Below are 22,105 nucleotides of genomic sequence, written 5' to 3'. Positions count from 1 at the left end.
GCGGAGCGGGCTGGGGGCGCAGGAGGCACCGCCCGCTTCCCATGCGCGGGGCTCTTCTCCGGTGAGCGTGGATTCCCGCTGCCCGCCCTGTGGCCCGTTCCCGGCGGCACCGGACTCTGCGTGGCCCCTAAGATGGCGAGCGGGATGAATGGCCCGGGCGGCGGCGGCGGTGGTGGTGGCAGCGGCAGCGAGGAGGAGCCGGGGGCCCGGCACACGGGAGGCGGAGCCGCGCCCCAGCAGGAGCCCGGCGTGCTCGGCGCGGCGGCGGGCGAGGGGGAGCCGGCGGCGGGCGAGGGCGGGCGCTGCCCGTCCCCTCAGCCGCACCACCTGCTGCTGCTGCTGCGGCGCTCGCCCAGCGCCTCGCTGTGCCCAGCGCCCGAGGCTGCGCCGGGCCGGGCCGTGCCCTCGGCGGGCCGCGGCGGGCAGCCCCCCCCGGCGGGCCGCGGCGCTGGCGAGGACGTGAGGAAATGCGGGTACCTGCGGAAGCAGAAGCACGGGCACAAGCGGTACTTCGTCCTGCGGGCCGAGAGCCACCTGGCCCCTGCCCGGCTCGAGTACTATGACAGCGAGAAGAAGTTCAAGAGCAGCCTGCGGGCGGCGGGGGCCGGCGGGGCGGCCGCGCTGTGCTGCCCCCCGCCCAAGCGGGTCATCCCGCTGTACCAGTGCTTCACCGTCAGCCGCCGCGCCGACGCCAAGCACAAGCACATCATCGCCCTGTACACCAAGGACGAGTACTTCGCCATGCTGGCCGAGAATGAAGCTGAGCAGGAGGCCTGGTACCAGGCCATCAGCGAGCTCATGAATCAGAGCAAGAGGGGTTTCCTGGAGCAGGAGGACCACGCCGATCAGCAGGTGGACGAGGATGATGAGCACTACGGGGCCACCCTGAGGCCTGGCACCGTGTTCAAGGAGGTGTGGCAGGTCAACGTGAAGCCCAAAGGCTTGGGACAAACGAAAAACCTCACTGGAGTGTATAGGTTGTGCCTCTCCAGCAAGGCCATCCACCTTGTCAAGCTGAACTCGGAGGTGCCCTCTGTTCACCTGCAGCTTATGAACATTCGCCGCTGCGGGCACTCAGAGAACTTCTTCTTTATTGAAGTGGGCAGATCTGCCTCTATTGGTCCTGGAGAGCTCTGGATGCAAGTGGATGATTCGGTTGTTGCCCAAAATATGCACGAGACTTTTCTGGATACCATGAAAGCTCTGAAGGCCTTTGCAGAGTTCAGGCCCCGAAGCAAGAGCCAGTCTTCTGGTGGTGGCAGCGGTACCAATCCCATCTCCTTCATCACCACCAGGAGGAACTTGGGCAACCTACCACCCAGCCAGACAGGCTTGCAGAGAAGATCCAGAACTGAGAGTGTTGCTGGAGGGACTCCTCCTACCACCAAAAGCAACAACTCTTATCGCTTCAGAACTTCCAGTGAAGGAGAAGGAACCATGACCAGACCTTTCAGGTCAGTGACTGGGAGTCTGATCCACCTGAATACTGCAAGGATGAATTTGGGCCGGCAAGAAGGGAGTTCAAGGTACGTGAGAGCTGCTTTCAGCTCATCTTACCACACCAGGTCTGCTTCGCTGCCTGTTTCTCATTTTCCCTCCACCACAAGTCCCATCAGTGTTTCTTCCAGCAGTGGCCATGGTTCTGCTTCGGACATGCTGACCAGGCCTTCTAGCTCATCTGTTTGTGGTTCCCCAAGTGATGGGGGATTCATCTCTTCTGATGAGTATGGCTCCAGCCCTGGAGATTTCAGGTACTTCAGAGTGAGGAGTAATACACCAGATTCCCTGGGAAACACTCCACCTATCAGAGAGGAGAACTGTCTGAGTGAATACATGTCCATGAATAAGCAACAGGGAGATGATGGCTCAAGAGATGATTATATGGAGGCTGAAAAATGTTTCAGAAAAAGAACTTACTCTTTAACAAAGCCAACTTCTGTAGCAGTGCAGCAGAAGACAACACAAACTACAGCTTTGTTGGATGAAGATTCTGCAGGAAATCACGGACGATTACTTTACTCTGAAACAAAATTGAAAGATAACCATGAATTGGAGTACAGTGACACTAACCTTGATTCTGTGTGTAACCAAAGCAGGAGTAAAGCCAGGGATGATGGGTACATGCCAATGATGCCAGGAGTTGCATCTTCTTTATCCAGCACCAGCGATTATTTGCCAATGACTCCTAAAAGCATGTCTGTTCCAAAACAGATTAACAATTCATGGTCACCATCTCAGGTTGACTCCCGAGGCTACATGATGATGTTTCCAAAGGACAGCTCTTCACCTGTACGGAGTCCTTTAACTGGATTTGCTTCTAAAGGAAGTAATGAGAAGATTGTAAACAACGAGTATATGGATATGTCACCTGGTAATTCAGTTCCAAAGCACCCCAGTGATTCAAATTATATTCATACCACTTCTGTTTCCAAAGGTTTTAGTTCATATTTTTCTTTGCCCCGAAGCTTTAAGGCATTATCAGGACAGAATGGTGACCACAGTGAATATGTTCCAATGTCCTCACCTGGAAAACTCTTGTATGATGCACCAGAAAATGTCAAGGGGGGCAGCAGTGAGACTCTGGCTAATGGCATCTCTAAATTGCCCACGTTGAAAGGTTCAAATGAAGGACTTGTGCAGAACAGGGCTACCAGGCCCACACGACTGCCGCTGGGTACAAGAGGCAGCAATACCATCCCCAGAATGTATGATCGTACAGTCCCACCCGAGCCAGCGAGTCCTGGTGAATACATAAATATTGATTTTAATGAGAAGGCGAGTAACACACCGTATTCCTTGTCTGCAGAAGGATCTCCATCATCTCTAGGCTCAAGTAGTGACCACAGGCAGTCACCACTCTCTGATTACATGAGTGTTGACTTGGATGTGCAGTCACCGAAAGCAGCGAAGGAACTGTCGAACTCTCTAACAGATATTTCCATTTATGCAAGTTCCAGTATCCCTAGAAACCAACCAAACCCTGACTATGCCAGGCTTTCATTTGGTGCTGCTTGTGTTAGCACGGCAAGTAACAGGACTGATGACTACACTGAGATGACGTTCAACATGGCAGCAACACCGCCAAGGCCGTTTGCCAGTGAGTCTGACAGTGCTGTGAAGATCGATAGTCCTTCTTCCATCGTTAACAGACTCTGCATCGTTGATCGGTATCCTGGTAGCAGTAGCTTCTCTGTCCCCAGCTCTGACCCTCCTGTAGGGCCAAAAGTGATTCGAGCTGACCCTCAAGGCAGGAGGAGACACAGTTCCGAAACGTTCTCCTCCGCTGGGACTGTGACCACCTCATCCTCTTTCTTCACTGACAGTAGCAAAAGACACAGCTCTGCCTCATTTGACAACGTTTGGCTAAAACCGGATGAAAACCTTTCTGATGGTCAGGAAAGCAAAATGTCCAGGGATACCTCAACTGGATTTCAGAATGGCTTAAACTACATTGCCCTGAATTTACGTGATGACCCTCTAAGCTGTGAGGCGAGTACTACAGCGCCAGCTTGCCACCTCCAAAATGGTACTTCAGGTTTGGACAGTGGAGCTTACGTAAGCATAGATTTCAGCAGATCAGATGGGCTGAAGTGTAGCGCTGCGAGAAAAGGTTGGTAACTTGAAAAGCACTTCCCTTTCATGCTTGCTTAACCATAGGAATTAGGTTGTCTGCTTAGTGCTGTCTTCAGAGTGGGGTAAATGCTTTTTATAATCTCCCGTGTTATTCTCGTACAACCAGTTTTGTTGTAGTGCAGTGTCTGAGCTGCTGAACAGCAGTGGAAGGGGACGTGGTCCTTGGCTTAAAGATTTATGTGCCTCTTCTAGAGGTGTTATCAAACTGCCATTTGCCTTTTTTTTTTTTTAATTGATTTTGCTAACATAAGCATTAATAGTATTTTTTGTTGTGCATTCTTGTCCTGAGGTTATGGTAGCTCTTGCCTTCACTTCTCTTTTTCTCTTTTTCCCTTAGAACTAGATGACTCTTCATTTTTTTTCTTGAACTGAAATTTTTGCAATTTGGAAGCTCAAAATGGCTCAATTCAGTTTAGACCTCAAAATTTGAGGCTTAAGTGTATTTCTTGTTCCTTCTTGATGTAGTTGAAATATGCATTATAGCATTTTTTAATGTGCAAATGTGCCCAGATTGATTTAGCTGAATCTTATGTAAACAGAACTCAGCTTTTCTTCCCTTGAAGGTCTGATGGCTCCTTTTGAGCTCTGGTCTCTACATCATCATTGTGTCCTCTGGAGAAACATGAGGACGTGGGTGACCAGTGGAGGGGGGCTCAGGCAGCCCATGGCCTTCACATTCAGCATTTAGGGTTCAGCTGAGATAACCTTTCCCTGGGATCTGCCTGTTGTGTCTCAGGTGAGGAATGCCTGTGGTTGAGGAAGGCTCTGGGCAGAGTTCCAGCTCTGAAACTTGGGAGGGGAGGCTGCTGCCTCCCGACTTGTCAGTGGTCTGACCCATTGGTAAAGTGAAGCACTTTGGAGTGTGCATAAAAATAAAGGTGTTGCAGGTGGGGAGAAGAGTATGGGAAGGAGGAGGGACACTCTGTTGGTATGATAACTCTCGTGGTGGGAGCAAAGCCAGCAATTAGTGGTGCCGTGCATGTCCCCCGGCTGAGCTGTGAGTGTGAGTGCTGTGCTGAGCTCCGGGAGAGTAATCATTGCTTGGGTGCCAGTGACCCACTGAACTCCTTACACTGATTCACTCCCCCGTAGAAAGAGAGTAGAAAACCATTTCCATTGGAAATGATGTTTTCTTCTCTTTGCAAATGTATCTATAGTCAGTAATTGTTGGATACTAAGAGGAAATATTTAATTGTGGTTGGACGTTGATACCTGTCTACTCTGTCCACAGATAAAAGTCAGCAGCAGCCTACCCCTTAATGCTTTATATTTTTAACATTTTTAGTTACAATCTTAAACACTGGAAGGATTTTTTTTCCTACTTTTGCTTTAAAACTACGTTTCTAAAGGTAGAAGGTATTGCAGGAGCTTAAATTGTATTTAAGGAGCCTTTACTAGTGGAAGGTCTAAGCCTGACTCAGCTCTCATGCCATTCAGAGTCTGGCAGCACTGCTTGGGGCTGCTCAGAAATGTGTGGTTTGCCTTAGTGGTTTTTTTTCCTCTGCTTTGTTTTGTTGGTTGGAATCAAATTTAGAAGATGTTGAAAGTTGCCAGTGCAAGAAGTGCTTTCTTCCAAAGTTGGTCTTTCAGCACTTCAAAGATTTGTCTGCTAAATCTGCAGTCAGAGGCACACTGATTGCTGCAGCTGATTTCTGTTTGTTTTTTCCTCTTTAGTTTTTTTTTAAAGCACCTCCAAAATCAGCAGAATTTTTAATTTGGTCTTATTCTCCTTATATGACTAAAATCTGTGTTATGAAGTAAATTTTTTTACGAAATTAAAATGAAAAAAAGAACAAAGATGTTTTCCTTTCAGCTGTATTGTAAATATCACATTGAAAAATACTTCACAAGAGATGCTGTGTTTAGAAATTGTATTTATGATAAGCATTTTGCCTACTATTGCTGCAGCAAAATATCCACAGCCCTGTGCTTGGGGATTTTTCCTTCTCTATAATAAGTTACAGAGAAGCAAGAGGCGTAACAGCTGCTGGCTTTTGTTGGGAATTGAAGGGTTTTGGAAATTAAATGCATTATAAGGAGGCAAAACCAGCTCTGTGTAAAAAAAATGGGATTTGCAAGGAAATCAAGTATCTTTCTAGTCCTAAGAAGAAACACAAAATTATACATGGCCTAACAGTTTTCTGTAAAGGCAGTGTAAAATATTTCTGGTGTACTGTAGGAGGGTAGGTGAGATGTGGACACTGGTCACTTGTAGGGGTGAAGAGATTTTGGAACAGTCCAGGCTAAAAGCAGCTTGCCAGACTTGAGTACAGCACTGTAAACTGGTGGTGTATATCTGTTTGTCAGGAATGATTTAAAATTCTTGATTATAAGGATAGCTGTTGACTTTCATATATGAAATCATGTCTTTGAGCTACAGCAAGCACAATTTTAGAAGTCTGTGTTCTTTAAGCAGCTTATTGGTTTCTATGGTAATAAAGCTTTTATTTTAATATTTAAAAAGTTTTTTTGCAATCCAGAAAAACATTTTCACATTCCATTAAGTAGTGAAAATGAAGCTTCACTCTTAAACCTCTTGTCTCCTGAAGAGGTGTAGTGTGCCTTTAGGTAATTGATATTTTTAATACTTTTGGAGACTTAGGAGAACTGTATGCTGTCTCTCTTACTACATTTCACTTCTTCAGTCTCTCTGCCTGAAAAAGTGCTCTGTGGCTAAATCCATTCTTAAAGAAAAGATATTTGGCAGATGTATTTACCCTTTACTTCCTAGAAAGGAGCTATCCCATCTGTATTAAATTCTGTCAGGTAGAGAACTTCATCTCTTCTCCTTGAACCACAGTTTTATTGGAAGGAAAACACTTCCCGGCTTTGGATTGTTTGCTTTTTCGTTTTGTTTTTGTTTGCTTAAATGGCATATTGTGTTCTGTGACTCAGCTGTGTTCTCTAAACTGCCGAGGGTGGTGGAGTGATTTCCAATGCATCACTGCTCCCTCATTGTAATTCCCAAACTGCTTCTGCTTCAGGTTCACTGATGTGGATCAAACTTTTTTTTTTCCCCTTTCTCCATTCATGACATGTATGGAGGAGGGGGAGAATACAAACTTGGAATGGTAACTAGGCCTGACTTGTTATTAAACTTTTTTTTGGGGTTTAGGTAAAGCCGAGCTCAGTTTTTATGTTGATAATGAACAAAAGAATATAAGATCCTGATTTTCAATGCTTGCAGTTTAAGGAGGTCATTAGCAAAACAATTTCATCATGAAATTGTTACACAATATTGAAGCAAGTGGTTTGCAGTTTTGATTACATGAATCTGAGTCATGACATTTTGTGCTAGGAGTACAGAACACTAAAGCTACTTCAAACAGGGCTTAGCTAATGTATACCTTGTTATTGGACCTTGTAGAAACTAAGCAGGATAATGAGAATGGGCAGTAATAAAATGCATAATGAGTCCTGTATAATACAAGTTTCTTCAGTCTTAATTAGAAATATTATACCTGCAAAGATACCCTGGACTCAAAAAAACAACTGTTTAGAGTAAATATAATGTTCAGCTTAATAGCAGCTCAGCTATTTTACACCCACTCTTCAGTCTTATCTCTGTGATACTTACCTGATACTCTAACACTATGCTAAGATATTATTTAAGATGTTCTCTAAAGTGCAGGATTATAATATAATTGCTCCTCACCTTTTTAATCTCTCCTGTGCTAGACTGGGTGAGAGTGCTGTGTACACTTTGGGAAGCTGAGAGGAAGGAAAACAACAACATCTGTAAAGGAAAACTTCTGTTCCAAACTGTCCAAATCCTTTCTGGTAACTTGCATATGTCAAATGCAAAATCTTGAAGAATATAAGGAACAATATACACTTTGAGAAATTCAGAAGCTGAAAGTTTTAGCTATTACTAATATAGTAAATTACAGTTTATGGGATATGAAGCAAATAACCACTCCTTTTGGGTTTCTAAGTAGTGGTTTTAAAGTTTGTTTCAGACTGAGGCTCTTCTGTATTGGCAGAATACTTAAGGCAGGAGCCCATTTAAAAATAATTTGAAGAACTCTAGTGCAGCACATCCAAATGCTGCTGTGTATCCTACATCTTTGAAGTAGTGCCGGGATAATAATTCTTTAAAAAACCCAAACAACTCAAACCATTTTAATCTTGCTGTAACAGATGCCACTTTAATAATATTGGGCAACTTGCAGCTATGCTTAAAAATACCCAGGGTAATTTCTTCTTGAGTAGTATGTGAGCTGCTGAAGGCAGAACAGATTTTTGCCATGTGGTGTGGGAGTGAGTTAATTATGACATATTTGACCAAGAATCAGTTTGGTTTTACTTGTACTTTGGTGAGAAAGTCTGAGACAAGAATGTTCCCTTGCCATTGAAAGAGAATGCTTACTTAGAGTCAGTGTTGAAATACTTCTGGAAATCAGCTTTCCAGACATGAAATCCATGGTTGCAGCTGATGGTGATGTTTGTCTTGTTGAAAGTCTGAAACCTTTTCTTGTAGCTGTCTAGTAGGTAAAAGCATTGGCTGCAGGAGTAATCCAGCGTGGGTTCAGAGTGCTTTTTGGGGTTGTTTCTGGGTTTGTTTTTTTTTTTTATTTTAAAATTTTTTGTTGACATCTTAAATGCATTATTACTCTTCTACTTTTCCCTCAACAACTTCACATTTTCCCCTTCTCCCTTGATGTCTGAGGTCCCCTTGTTCCCCCCCCAGTTGCTGGGCCAGCAGGTTGGAGTTACAGAGGGTGAGCAATGCTCTTTGCTCTTTGCAGAGGCTCTATTGCAGCCTGTGATTACTGGGCTGGTTTGTCTCTAGGTATTTCTTTGGGGTTTTTGTGCGTCCAGTGGTGTGTTAGCAGTAGGTAGAGTTTGGGTTTGCTTCTCTCTGTGTATGGTCTTTTTTTAATGAAAGGATCTTTAAGACATTTTCGTCATTTTGATTGCTCGGGGGAGGATTTATACCTTGAGGTTTTGGGTGGTACTAAAAGGAGCTTATAGTGCTGTGTTGTACCTTGGTGTGTGTGTGCTCTGTTTGTGGCTCTGTGGTGCTCCCCAAACCAGGCTGAACGCTGTTGATTGCGTTAACAAGTTTGTTTTTCTGAGCTGAAGAAGGAAACAAACTCCAGAGTTCTATTTTAGGTACTGTTGTGATCAAATGTGACATTCTTCAACTCAAAGGAAAATGCAGTGATAAAACTGGAAGGCAGGTGAGAGAGTCAAGCTTTCTGGAGCCGGAGGATATACTGTTACTGCTCTTTTCTCCTAAAAATGGCCCATTATCTTACAAAGCATCCTTAAATGTTGTGTAATGACTTGGCTGGAGAAACTGTTCGGTGGTCCACCCTGAAAATTTTGCTGGTTAGCTTTTTTCAATTTAAATTCTACATTTTCACAACAATCCTATGATCAAATTGCACTGTTGTCTTGCAGGTTTAGGCAGTGACAAGAGGAAAAATGGAGAAGTGGGTTCCAGTTTTAATCAAGCCCTGCAACTCTGTGAAGGTCACTCAAGCTTAGGGATGGGTTATGATTTACTTGGGAGGCAGAGCTGTGATCAGGAAGGGATTTCTGACATACTTGAGGGCAGTGGGAAGACAAAGGTAAATGAGCCTGACTCATCAAAGGCGTTTCAGAGGTGTTGTTGAGTATCTTATCTAAATGATCTTGAACATATATAAGTGTTTGGATTTGTGGAGATTTTGCTTCAGGTGTAGCATAACCCCAGGAACAACAGTGTTTGTAGACTTAGTAAAAATTTTCTGCCCTCTTCAAGTAATGAGCTGTATCTTAAGGGCCAGAGGTTGCTTATTTCCAAACATTATTTTTCTGTTGATTAAGATCTATGGTTGGATGTAAACCATTGAGACTACACCTGTGTGTGTGTGTAATTTTTGTCTATGTTTCACCATGTGATTTTTTTGTGGGGCGGGTGGGATTTGTATTTAAGTGTTTTTGGAACAAGATGTTTTTAAATTGCAGATTGTGATGAACAGGAAATCAGTTAGAAACGAGATGAAAAAATGAACAGATTGGATCTTGAGGTCATTCAGACATTATTACAACAGAGTCTGTTAATGAGAGCGTGCAGCTCCAGACAGGATCTCTCCAGACAGGATCTCCACTTGTTGTGGAACCTGAACCTGAACCTGAACAGGTAGACAGGACGGAGGTCCCTGTGTGGTGCCTCAAATGTAAATGTGTTGGTCCCTCTCCTAAGCAGCTTACAATTTACAGATGAAACTAAAGAGATGGATGAAATCTAATGTGCTGGGGTGGAGAGTGAGATAGAGATCAAGGCTGCTGCCATTGGCAGGGTGCAGATAAGGGCCTGGGGGAGATAAAGGGCTACTGAGAGTGGCTGTAGCAGAGGAAGCTGGTGGAGGCACATGGCAGGGACCGAGGGAAGGTAGTGAGCTATAAATACAGCACTGTAATGGTGTAAATGACTTGAAAAGGATGAGGTAAATGTCAGGACACTGGCCAGGATATTAATCCTGGTAAGAGGAATATGGGCCAACATGTATCTCTTGAGTTAGGAGCATGTCCCAATGTTTACTTCTGTTTAGATGCAGAATGTGACTTTTTTTCCCTGATTTTATTTTTTTCCTTTCTGTAAGCTAATTTTCCTGCAGACATGTGGGTGGTAGATTTGGTGTGAGGAATGCATACCAAAACACAGGATCACCCTATGCTATGCAGCATCCCTTGGCACTTCATGTCCTCTGGGCTGGGGCCTTTGTTCTTGGTGGGACCTTGCTCCAGAAGCAGCCAAGCTCTGGAGCTGCACTACTGGTTCATTCTTGGGTTTTTTTTAGGTGGCATCTCTGAGTTTCAGGCAGTCTTCTAGCATTGGAGATGGGGCTTGGAAGATGCTCACCTTTAAGATTCATAACCAGAGCACCTGGAGCCCATCTGTAGGTGGGCAGGTCTGCATGGGAGCTGCTCAGGGCTGCTGTCAGCTCAGCAGGGACACCTGTGCAGGCTGGAGTGCAGCACCATCGCTTTCACAGGAGAAAGTGACTTCATTTCTGTGTCTGTAGATCAGGTAGAACAGACCCTGCAGTGGTTCTGGGTAAATGTGGAAGTGGTGGGAACACTGAGGCTTGATTCACTGTTGAGGGTGTGATTGATATATTAATGTTGCCATGTTCCACAGGGTAGACACTAAACAAGAGTTGGACACTGTTGATTAAACCTTGTCTGTGTTTAGAGTCAGTTTAACTCCATCCTTCTCAGCTCCCAAACTGCTCCTGGAAGCTGAAGGTGCAATCCTTGGCTCTTGGACATGTCCTGAGGTTTAAGAAGATGTTTCTTAACACATTCAGTCCAATCTGAACCTCTCTTTTCCTCCCCTATGTGAGCCAGGGGTGACCTAATATTAATGGAGAGTCAATAATGTAATACTTAGGAAATATGAAAAGTTGCTGCATGCCATTGCTGTGCGTGATAGCAGAGAGTGACTGATAGAAAGATACATTTATTTTTCTATGCAGGCACACATGAGCCTGCACAGGTGTGTCACTATATGGGTATGTGGTGTGTAGTAACTTTCTGCCTTTGATGTCATTTATGGCACCGGAGGTGAAAGAAGGAAGTGCTGAAAGCTTGCAGGTGTTGATGTCTGAAGTGGTTGAGAAGAGGGAAGGGATGAATTCCAATAGGTGAAACTTTGTGTAGAAATGAAGTTTTGGGAAAGGTGGGGAGCTGTTTCCCATTAGCCGTGAGTGACACTGCCCTTTCTCCTGGTTGTGTTCCTGAGCATAGTTTGGCTCACTCCAGAGCTGTGCCAGCAAGCAGACCCTGCCCAGCAGAGGAAGAGCAGGGCAGGTGTGTAAAACACCTCCCACAAACACACACCCAACCCTCTGATTTTCTTCTTGGCTTTTTTTTTTTTAATTATTATTATTTTTTTTCCCAGCTTGTGGGATTTCTTGAGCCTGATGTAGTTTTTCTTTATTTCTCTTTGATCCTGTGTAAACTCCTTGTACCCCCAGCAGCCTGCAATCCATCAGGGCGTGCTGCATGCAGCCCTCTGTCCATTCCTGCTCTGTACCAGCTTTGTTTGGCAGCCCCAGGTTTGTGTAGTGGAAGAGATAACAAATCTTATCTTTTTTCTCCAGGCCACTTAGGATTGTGTAGATGCTGTGCCCTCCTCTGCAATACACTTGTCCAGTTTGTTGTACCACACGCAGTGTGGACCTGTGGTATAATCTGGGTTTTTAAAATTTAAAAAAAGCCCTCCAAGGTGTTCACAGCTTCCCAGTGAAGCTGTGTCACACCTTGCAGAGGTTTTTCTCCACTGCTGAGACTTCCAAAATATTCCAAGTTCTTCCTGGATGCAGAGGCATTAGCTGTTGCTGTTTTCTTTCTTATTTGTTTCCAAACAGTTTTCTTTCCTATTTTCTTTTTCTTTCCTATTTGTTTTTTATTTTTATTTCTTTGTTTTCTTTCCTATTTGTTTCCAAACACTTCATAATGCTCACTTTGCAGCAAGAGCACAGACAGGAAATATTCCTCCCTATTGGCACTCAGGGCTCCTGACCTTTGTAATGGGAGCAGAGGGAATTGCAGCAGGTGGTATTCTCAGAAGCCACACAAACAACTTTGTTTTTTTTGGCTAAAATTTACCCATATTTTCTTGTGGTCCAGGTCAGGTGCAGTAACTCACACACTTGCTGTGAGAATGCTTTTTCAAAAGCAGAACCTTCTTTTCATTCTTCTGCAACATGAAAATATGGAATTTTGAACTCTGTGTCTTGAGGTGGAGAAGAGTTAATTTTTAGTGTTGTTGTGTTACATTGTAATAAAAATTTAGTTTAAAACCTCCAAATAAACAAACAAAAAAACCCCTTCAACACTTCTTGTCAAGCTGTCCAGTGCAGTTTGAGTTGGTATTAGACCTCTGCCAAAAGTGCAAAATTAGTTTACTAATTCTAGGAATAGTATCAGCAGAAGAGATGACTTTAGGGAGTGTGCATAAGGCCTTCCTAGAAACAACCCTGCTGTTTATTGAAACAGGAAAAAAAAACACTGTTGCAGGAGATAAGGAATTTCTGAAAAGTGAGTAGAAATTATCTGAAGGCACGGGAGAGGATTTTAGCTCATTAAATTGCTGAGCACTAATAATAGCAGACCCATGTTTTGAATGAACAGTTGTGCATAAAGTTTATTTGTAAGAGTAACTTTGCCTTCTAAATTTTAGAAATACAGCTTGAAGAGAAGTCTAATTCACTGGGATACTGTTACCAGTTGCTGTGTTTAAATAGTTTATCCAGTGAAAAGTGGGTCATGCAACAGGGTTTTTTTAAACCAAATTTTGCTTTTTTTTTTTTTGCTTATGGGAAGTCAGTAAAATTATAGGTTCAACATATATTAATTAGCTGATTTGATCCTCATTAGTCTGTTGTTGACTGAAGAAAGAACAAGGAGAATGTGCCTTGCCACATGAGGCTGTCCCTGTGTCAGGGCCCCCTTTGAGTCACCAGTGAGGGATGCAGCAAGAGTGTCAAGTTTTGATTTGTATTTTGTAGACTTGGTGTCTGCCAGGTGCAAATTAAGAAGAAATTTGGCTTTTCTCAAGTAACACTGCTTGTCTCTAGCAAAGTCTAAAGCAATGCCATTAAAATAAGAATTCCAGTAGGATAGTAAATGTGTATTTGGTAAGATTTGGTGCAAAAACCCCATTTTCACTAATTAATGAAGAATGTATTTGGGTAAATGACCCCTCCCTGGCCTGCCTGCCTTGGGGAGGGCTCCATGTGGAACTTGTTGCTGAAGAAAATGCTTTTGGATGCCACATTGTGTCCTGAGGTTGTGCTGGCTCTGGTGCTTTCCTGAACAACAGGAATATTGTGTGGCCACATAAAGTCTGGGGCTGCTCTGTTGCTTTTGATCTGTGTAAATCAGATTAATTCTGAGTTCCCCCTAACCTGAAGTTCAGGAAATTGAGAACTTCTGCAGTGTTCTCCAGAAAGCATTAAGCTGTCTTAGTCTTTTGACATGGAGATTTTAATAATTTAATTATCATAAATTAATATCTTCTGTAAGCAAAGCTTTTATCCTTTTAGGAATCAATTGCAGAATTATGTCAGTAAAAGCCTTTCCTGTAAAAACAGGTATTATTTAGGATGGATTTCTTTGAGAGAATTAGGGTGTGTCTGCTGTGTTCTCAGAGCCTCTCAGAATGTTTCAAAGTATGACTCGTATGGCCTTGATAATTCAGATGCAGGAAATGAAGTGTAAATTTGGTATATTCTCATCTCATACATTTTCAAGTGGAGCACACTGGGTTTGCATCTAATGAATTACAAAAACAATATCTCTGGCCCTGATTTTTATAAAACTCTGTGATTTTTGCATAGAAAAATTTTGCAGAGTGCTTTCTCAGTGTGTTCCTTCACTTGAAATAAAACATTTTTGAGCATTGGCATGCTGCCATCCTATTTTAAATATTTGCCCCTTAGTTTCTTTCTGTCTTGTGATCTTTTTTCCTCTGATGGTTCCTCAGCAAAATTCAGACAAATGAATGTAGTTTTATAATCTGACCCCATGTTAAACTGATTAATTGAAATGGAATTGTGTAATGAAGAGAGCATTGCTTCAGTTTTCCAAACTTTGCCTATATATTTCACATTTGAAAATGCTTGGATGCTTTCTAGGCTCGTTTTCCATATTAAACATTGATAAGAAGTTGAATTGTCAATAGTCTGGAGCAGTAGAGCTCAATTTTGAATAAAGGCTGAGGCTTTTGTGCAAAATCTGTTAACGGAGCTGAAGTTTGGATAGAAAAGCCCAGTGTAGGGTGCAATGAAAACTACTTAAAGTAGTTATTTCTGGGCTGCCTCAAAAGGTTTTTTGCAGAGGGTTGTTTTTTTTTCCCTGGTTGTTTGTTGTCATGATCAGTTATCAGATTTTTGGTAGACTGAGTAGATTTTCTTGGAAGAGCCTGTGACAGTCCAGGAACAGCTGTGTGTTTACACTGCAAGTGAAAGTTCCATCTGCTCTGGCCACCAAGTTTCATTTGGTGGCATTTTTATTTGAGAACATCAGGGGAATGCTGGGTTACTCTGTAAGAATTGTACCTCTTGTCTCTGCTAATTCACATCTCCTCATTTGTTTACCTTACAGAAGAGTTTCTTCATCCCTTTTTCTGACAGCTTCCTTTGCTGTTCAGTCAGTGCTGAGTTAAATCCCTTCCCATGGGATCTGGGATGAAGTGTTAATCTGGGTTTTATTGTTGATCAGCAATTCTCATATCTGTACTGTTAACACAGGAGATGGATGTCTGAGGAGTGTCACATTATGAGACTGAAATAAGATTATTCGGCTCCACAGAAGCTCTGCTGTTTTCTTCCAGCACTGAGTGGCCTCATTAAGGTTCCCTTCACAAACTGGTTAATGAAAAAACAGAAGCAGTTCAGGTGTGGGAGAGAAGAACCATCAAGGAGCTTAATGTGCAAGTCCTTTTGCCACCTCTCAGAATAAGGCCATGTTCCCTTCAAAAGGATCCTTCTGGTGAGGCCACAGAGGTGGGAATTCACAACACACACTGGCCTTGTTCTCACATTAACCCATTTTACTCCTCTTTTGATGAACCACCTCTCATGTGGTGTAGGAGCCTCTTGCAGTGACCCTGAGGTGCTGCTTGGCCCCTGTGAGACTCAGTGAGGGGCTCTGGGTCCAGCACAGCTCCAGGAGGAAATTCTGGCAGCTCTGGGCTTTAGGAATCATTCTGGGGCTCATGGCTGTGCTGGGGCTCATGATGTGCCTGCCCAGCTGCTTTGGGCTGGGCTGCAGACCCCCCTGCTCATGCCAGGGCATTTCTGTGCTGCCTGGAGCTTGGTGCTGGGTGTCCTGCACCAAGGGGCTCCTGGGGTCACTGGTGTGACTGCAGCACTTTGCAGGAGGGACCTCGCAAGACTTTGGTCTCCTCAGATTTCAGATGAAATATTTTTCTTTTATGTGGTCGAGTTTCACAAGTTGCTTTTTGCCTTTTCTGTCTGAGACTGAGCCATGTGTCCATATACACATATTATCTAATCTATCTATCTATCTATCTATCTATCTATCTAATCTCTATCTATCCTTGATACTTTTATACCAAAAAAGTGCTGCTGATCAGGGCCCCAGCCAGCTGTAGTGCTCCAAGTGCAATATTGCAGTTTGCAACTTTAGTAAGAAGATTAGAGAAGTGGTGACAACCAATAGCTCTGTGTATGAAAGACTCAAGGCTTTATGAGACTGACATCAGCTTGTAGGTAATGTTTATGTGAAACTCGATGATGTTTATTTACAGCTCACACAATTCTGTTTGACCTTAAAAATGAAGAAGAAACATGTTGAAGTGTAGTTTATAGTCATGGGGGCAGGAAATTAATGAGCTCTTGTTGAGGATGTGCAGAGTTTTGGGAAGGGGAGATGCTGCAGGGGGGTCCAAGGCTTTCTTTTGGTTTTTGATCAATTAATCTGTGCTGTTCTGCCCAGAGTTACCTGATGCTCTTGCTTTAGAATTGGTTGCCCTGCTGCTGCCTGAGTACCTCAGGCTGCTCCAGAGAATTACACTTAGGACTTAAGCAGGCTTGGGGTTTGTTTTTGCTCTTAAGCCCTTCCCCTCCAAATATCTTAAATGTAATTTGGCATTACTGCTGAAGTTTTCAAGACATTTTAGGTGTAAATACTGAGTTCTGCCATATGGGATTGTCTCATTCAAGCAGCTGGGCCTTTACTCTTCAGAATGTTTTGGGGATGTGCTTGGAGAGATTAGAATAACTTGTCAAACAGCTTTCAGGTGTGCCTTGTGTGTAAGGTGTGGAGGAAAAATGTCCTGACAAAAGCAGAGACAGGTTTTGAAGTTCCTTTTATGTGAGCTTACAGGTCCACAGCAAGGAAAGGGTGGGGGGATGCTGGTGGAGTTAATTTTTATTGAGTATAAGTTTAATATAGAAGCTTTAACTGTTTTAATGTTTGACTTGCATGCCTCACTGAGGTGTGATTCATGGCAAGCTGTGGTGCATGTTTTCAGCCCTTAGTCCTGCAACAAAACAATGTTTTTCTAAAGGGGAAAATGATTTCAGAAATAATAGCTTCAGTTGGCTTTTGTGAAAACAAAGCCATTGCTGACCACATCACGCTCTGTGGGTACCAAGCAATGGCTTTTTGTAGTGATCTTACAATGTCTGAAATAACACCAATAGAGATTCTCAAGTTGTGGGTGTATTTTGGCCATTTCTTCCTTTAACTGAGGAAAACTAAATTCCTGTATTTTTGCAATCACTGAAATATTTGAAAAATGAAACACAACAAGCTGGACCTTGGTGAGGGGTGTGTTAATAAAAGGGAATTTCTCCTGAAGCAGAAGGGACCCCTCTAAACCTGCCAGCCCTGCCACTGCCTTTGCCTCTCTTTCTCTGGAGCCATGGGCAGCCTTTGCTCAGTGCTGGGAATGGGGCAGGGCTGCTCAGCTGAGCTTTGGTCTTTTTTCTATTTTTTTCCTTTCTTATTTCTTTTGGAGGGCCAAAAATCTTTAGCACAGGGTGGAGTTTGTGCATGCATAGCTCATGATTGGTTTGTAAGTGAACATACAGGTTTGCATTATTGCACACAATGCTTGTTCATCTTTTCTTCAGCATATCCTTGGAGCAGAGGCAAGGAAGAGCTCTGAGATCTTCAGCAGTGAGATGTAACTGACTTCCTTGTCACCCACCAGAAGATCATGGGCAGGATTAAACCCCCAAACCTTCCTCTGTTCCAGGGGCCTGTGCTGCCTTTGCTGTGCTGTGCAATGAAGTGTTCCCATATTGCAGCTCCCAGAACAGGGAGGGAGCTGGCACTGTGTGGCTTTGAGGGAAAAAGTAGCTGACATTTCTGTATCTGTTGTTTCCTGAAGACTAAACTCTCTTGCAGTCATTTCTCAATGAGAGCAGCTGGCTGTTTCCTTCTTTGCTGTAGTGCAGGGAAACATCCTGCAGGTGCCTCAGACCTTGGAGGGAAGGTGAGCAGAGACTTGCCTGGCACAGGGCAGCGCCCTCAGCCTTGGCTGAGGGGACACAAATGGTGGGAGGGGACAGTCTGGCCCAGCTGGGGACTGATGATTGATTGGCAGTAACCCCCCACACTGACAGTTTGTGTTCACGCTGGCTCAGCCAGGAGCGGAAGGGGTTTTGTAGACAGCTGCAAAGTGGCTTTTTAGATGTTCCTCATTTGTGTTCATGCAGCTGCAGAAAGCATTTGCATGCCCTTCATCATTTTCTCTTCCATGTCAGGAAACTCCTGAGTTGCTCTCACCTTGGCATGTGTGTGCTAATTGCAAGGCTGATATGTGCTTTGAGGGCAGACTCCCTCCTGTGTTCATTTCTGCCTTGTCACCCATCTCTATCCTCCTGCAATACAAGAGAATATTTTTTGCCCCTCATTTTAGGAAGTGCTTGGACTCCTGCCTTTTCCAGTCAGTTTGACTCTCCTGAAGAAGGGAGCTGGCTGTAGCTGTGTGCTTTTGTATTTGGGTGTTGCCTTTCAGCGAGACTTCTTCAGAAAGGGCCAAGTGGACTCTGAGGTGTTTCTAATGAGAACTAAATCTAAATCCACCTTTTTCCTGAAAAGCTAAGGACAGGGCACACAGCTGTCATGTCTTGCTGGGAGTGCAGGGAGTGTTGGTGTTGGTTGGTGTTGCAGCTGTGCCCTGCTGTGAGTTGGGAATGTTGCCACACCTGGTGAAGGGTGGCAGGGATGGGATGGGGTGGCAGTCCCTGTCCCGCGTCACTGTCACCGTGTCACTCTGCCTGCAGTGGCTCTTCAGTGCCTGCTTCAGATCCATGTTCTTCCTCCTCTCAGGGTGTCTGAAGGGACATTGGGACTGTCCCCTCCCTGTGTGAGGGACCTGCACTCAGCAGCTCTCACTCCTGCACTGCATAAGCTCCCTGTGTTCTCCTCCCTAGAAAACAGGTTTTTTTCTGATATAACTTGTATCTAAAATGTCACTGACTTTTTCCCCCCCGCCCCCCCTTCTTTCTAGACTGATTGCATTGCCATGGAAACCATTGTTGGAAGAGAAGACTTTTCTGCTGGTAACTCCAGAAACTGTGTGGTGCTTTTGGAAGCAAAGCTCAGCTCCAGCCAGCTACTTTCATTTCCACCAGCACGGACATAGACACACATCCTTTGAATTGGTTTTTTTTCATGGACATCGGCTCTCTGCAATTGAATTAATTTGAATTGACCTTTTTTCATAGCTGTGCTTTGGTGATGGAATTTGGTCTTTCATGTCATATCTATTTGGGAGGCAGTGTGAATGCTGATAGGAGATCCCTGTATGTCCCTTTCTTCTTCCTGCCTCTCTTGTTAATTTTTTTTTTTAAATTTATATTCTGAGAAGTCGAAGCTGGTTTCTGATTGTCTGTTTAACATGGGTTTTACTTCTCTGGTACATTAACAAGTGGTTAGCTTAAAACATGTATTGCTTAGAAATACTTTGGCAGTTCAGGATTTTTCCAGGTGACTGGGCAGAAGGAGGGAAGGAGAGAGGTGCACACGAGCTTGAGGGATGAATCCGTGGGACTGGATGGGTCTGAGGAAAAGAGACCTCTTCTGCCTTTTTTATTTTCTTTTTTTTTAAAGGTTTTGCTTTTATGGTACAAGAGGTATTTCTTGAGCATAGGCTAGAGGCTTTTAAATCAAGTGTCTGTCAGAGCTTAAATGGAAATTTTTTTTTTTGCTCAGAATTTTGGTATGTACAAAGTAGGATTAATGGGCTGGTTGTCTTGTAGATTGTTTTTGTTCTTGTTTATAAATATAAATTGTGTAAAATGAGGTTTTTGTTCATGGATTCGAATGGAGAACTGCGGAGTCGTATCCAATGTTTGTGACTTCTGCAATATCTTGCCAGCTGTAGCTTTTTAAAGGGAAACCACCCTAATTGATCTTACTTTTAATTTGGGATTATTTTTGTTCTTTCTTTCTGGCATAATGGGGGGAAAAAAGTAAAATGTTGGCTTATCAATTGTCTTTATCCCACTGACAGAAACGTGAACAATGACTATTTGACATTTTTAAAATAAGCCCTGATTTTTCTACAATTTAAAGTGCTTCACTCTTGTACTGAATTTTTTTTTTTTGGTTGAAATGAGCTTAGCTTTTTAACACTGCTATGATCTTTAAAGAGCATGACACTAGTCATTGGTACATGCAATGGATTCTAAAAGGCACTGATGATTGCTAAAGGGTTTCAAAGTGGTACACACAAGTAAATAAATAAATCCTCATGCTGTACTGCACCACACAGCTGGGAATCCTCCAATGTATATTGTACAAGGGATGTGCCAGGCTGCCTCACCTCCAACAGCCAACCTTCAGATTGCTGGTACAGTTTGTGGAACAAATCAGACACTGATTAGTCAGTGATGTGTACCCAGATCTGTTCCTGAGTAGTCATGAAATGTACATGTCACTGAAATGTAATGAAATACCAGGTGATTGCTTTTTTAGGAAATGGTACCAATCAGTTTATACAGTGTCTAGTGACAGGAAAATCTACAGGGTTTAAAAGCACAGACCTGTTTTTGATTCTGGAAGAGAAGTTTCAGTTGGTACAATTACTTGCTGCTAAACATACAGGAATTAAAACCACAACCACTCTCACAGACCATGATACTGTCTTGCCATATAGCTGTTGGTTGGTCTCATAAATGAGTAATGCAATACTTAAACAGCTTTTTATAAAGCTTTACATCTTTTCTAAGAAATCAAAATTTGGATGAAGATAGTTCTAAACATTTAATGTGAAAGGAAAAGGTTGTTTTGAAGAAATTTGTTACATACTTATTTCATATTAGATTCCCTGAGGCTGCCATTGTACAATATACAGCACTGATTTAATACATGCTGAATAAATAAGTAAATGGGTAACCTCAAGTATAGTGGTACAAATACTAATAGGTACGGCATAATAAATATGCAATCTTTTTGAATCTCTTAGTTTACAGCAACTAATTTATTCAGTATTGTGCTGGAAGAACATTTTCAGATGATGTAAAACATATCACTATATATACTACCTTCCAGCTACCCGTTTATGCTGCTGTATAGTACAAAAATACCAATGATAGAACAATGTTTGTCCTGTAAATTTTAATTTGATATTGGACAGTTATTGTCTGTACAAACTAAAACATATATGGTTGAAACTGTTCATTATATTTGCTATTTCTGCTCCACAGATCTGTTTTAAAGTTGGGCTAATTGATCTGGCTTTGTCTTCCATTGTAAATATTGTTCTGTTGTTTTCTTTGTAAAACACATCGCGTTTGCGGTTTTGGGAGACTGGCTTGAAGCTCTGTATAGTGTTTATATTTATCTGACTTGGCTTTCCATAGAGCAACTTGCAGTAAATACGTGTTCATGTAGCTCCGTGTCTGCCTTTTATTTTTAAACAAACTTTGGGGGTTTTTCTGTCACAGCTCCTGCTGCAGCTGCTTCTCCTGGAAGTGGTTTTGGCACCCTGCAGCCCTGAAGAGTTGGAGAAGTTTTAGCAATGTTTCAGATTCCCCATCTCTCCAGTTTTGTTTGCCTTTTCCCTTAGTTTAGAAGGTAACATACAGAAAAACACCCTGAAGTTTTCTTTGCCATGGATTCATAGTACCTGTAAACAATTAAGGTTTGGGCTGGGGGAAAAGAAAAAAATCAATCAGTGCCTCAGCTCCATCCTGTGCTACAGCCAGAGGCAGAGAGCCCTTTGTAGGGACAGCAGGTGCCTGGTACTGCCCAGGGATTGCCACCTGAGGTGTCCTCAGGCAGAGCTCACCTGTGCTGCAAAGGGTAGAGTTAATCTTTCTTTCCAAAGCTTGGGAGTTCTAGATACTTACCCTACATTTGAAATGTAGAACACTCACTGCTCCCCTGAGCTAATCACTGCCCCTGTCTCCCATTAGCAAGTGTCCTGCCTTTTTTTTTTTTTTTTTTTTTTTTTTCCCTCAGTAGACTAACCTGGAAAGACTGAATTATTCCAGTCTCCTGTGCAGTTTTCAGCTTGTGCTTCAAGTGGAGTAGCCATGGCAGCAGAGGTATTGTGTGTCCAGCAGTGCTGGGTTATGTGAAGCAGAACTTTCCTGGGAAGGACCTGCTGAAATCACACAATGCTGCTCCCAGCACATCTACAGGAGGAGTTGACTTACACAGCAGAGGACAAAATGCTGCAGACTTCAGAGCTTCTGCAGCGTAACAGTTGTGTGTGAACATCTAGTTCAGGGTACAGAAGTGCTGCTGCACTGCCCTGTGTGCCCAGTTCAGGTTGTCCTTGGACTGCAAAAATTGAAGAAGTTTAAATCTCAACTTAGCAGTGAATAGGATGTTGAAGGAAGCTTCTTCCTCTTTGTAGTAGGATCTCTAGAAGGACTGAAGAGTCTGCCTTAAGCAGAACCCTTTTTTTAAACACTAGAACAATGTAAATCCAGCCTAGGCACAAGATTGCTAAATCCTGGTTTTAGGGTTAAAACTAGTACTCCCT

The 22,105-nt window shown here is 43.2% G+C and overlaps 1 protein-coding gene across 1 annotated transcript; it reads left to right on the top strand.

Annotated features, from left to right (window-relative positions):
- IRS4 (insulin receptor substrate 4) lies at nt 1-21,005 on the top strand. The gene is made up of 2 exons (XM_083876417.1): nt 1-3,610; nt 18,620-21,005. The coding sequence occupies exons 1-2, from the start codon at nt 133-135 to the stop codon at nt 18,622-18,624; spliced, it is 3,483 nt and encodes a 1,160-aa protein (XP_083732543.1). The 5' UTR covers nt 1-132; the 3' UTR covers nt 18,625-21,005.
- The last annotated feature ends 1,100 nt before the right edge of the window (nt 21,006-22,105 follow it).

Source organism: Zosterops lateralis (genome assembly GCF_965231275.1).
Source record: "Zosterops lateralis genome assembly, chromosome: 21".
NCBI lineage: Eukaryota > Metazoa > Chordata > Aves > Passeriformes > Zosteropidae > Zosterops > Zosterops lateralis.
The sequence above is the reverse complement of the archived record's forward strand: the minus strand, read 5'-3'. Positions and strand labels throughout refer to the sequence as shown.

Bases quoted from the DNA above. Each gene is read 5' to 3' on its own strand.
- IRS4 (XM_083876417.1), top strand. From the start codon at position 133: ATGGCGAGCGGGATGAATGGCCCGGGCGGCGGCGGCGGTGGTGGTGGC.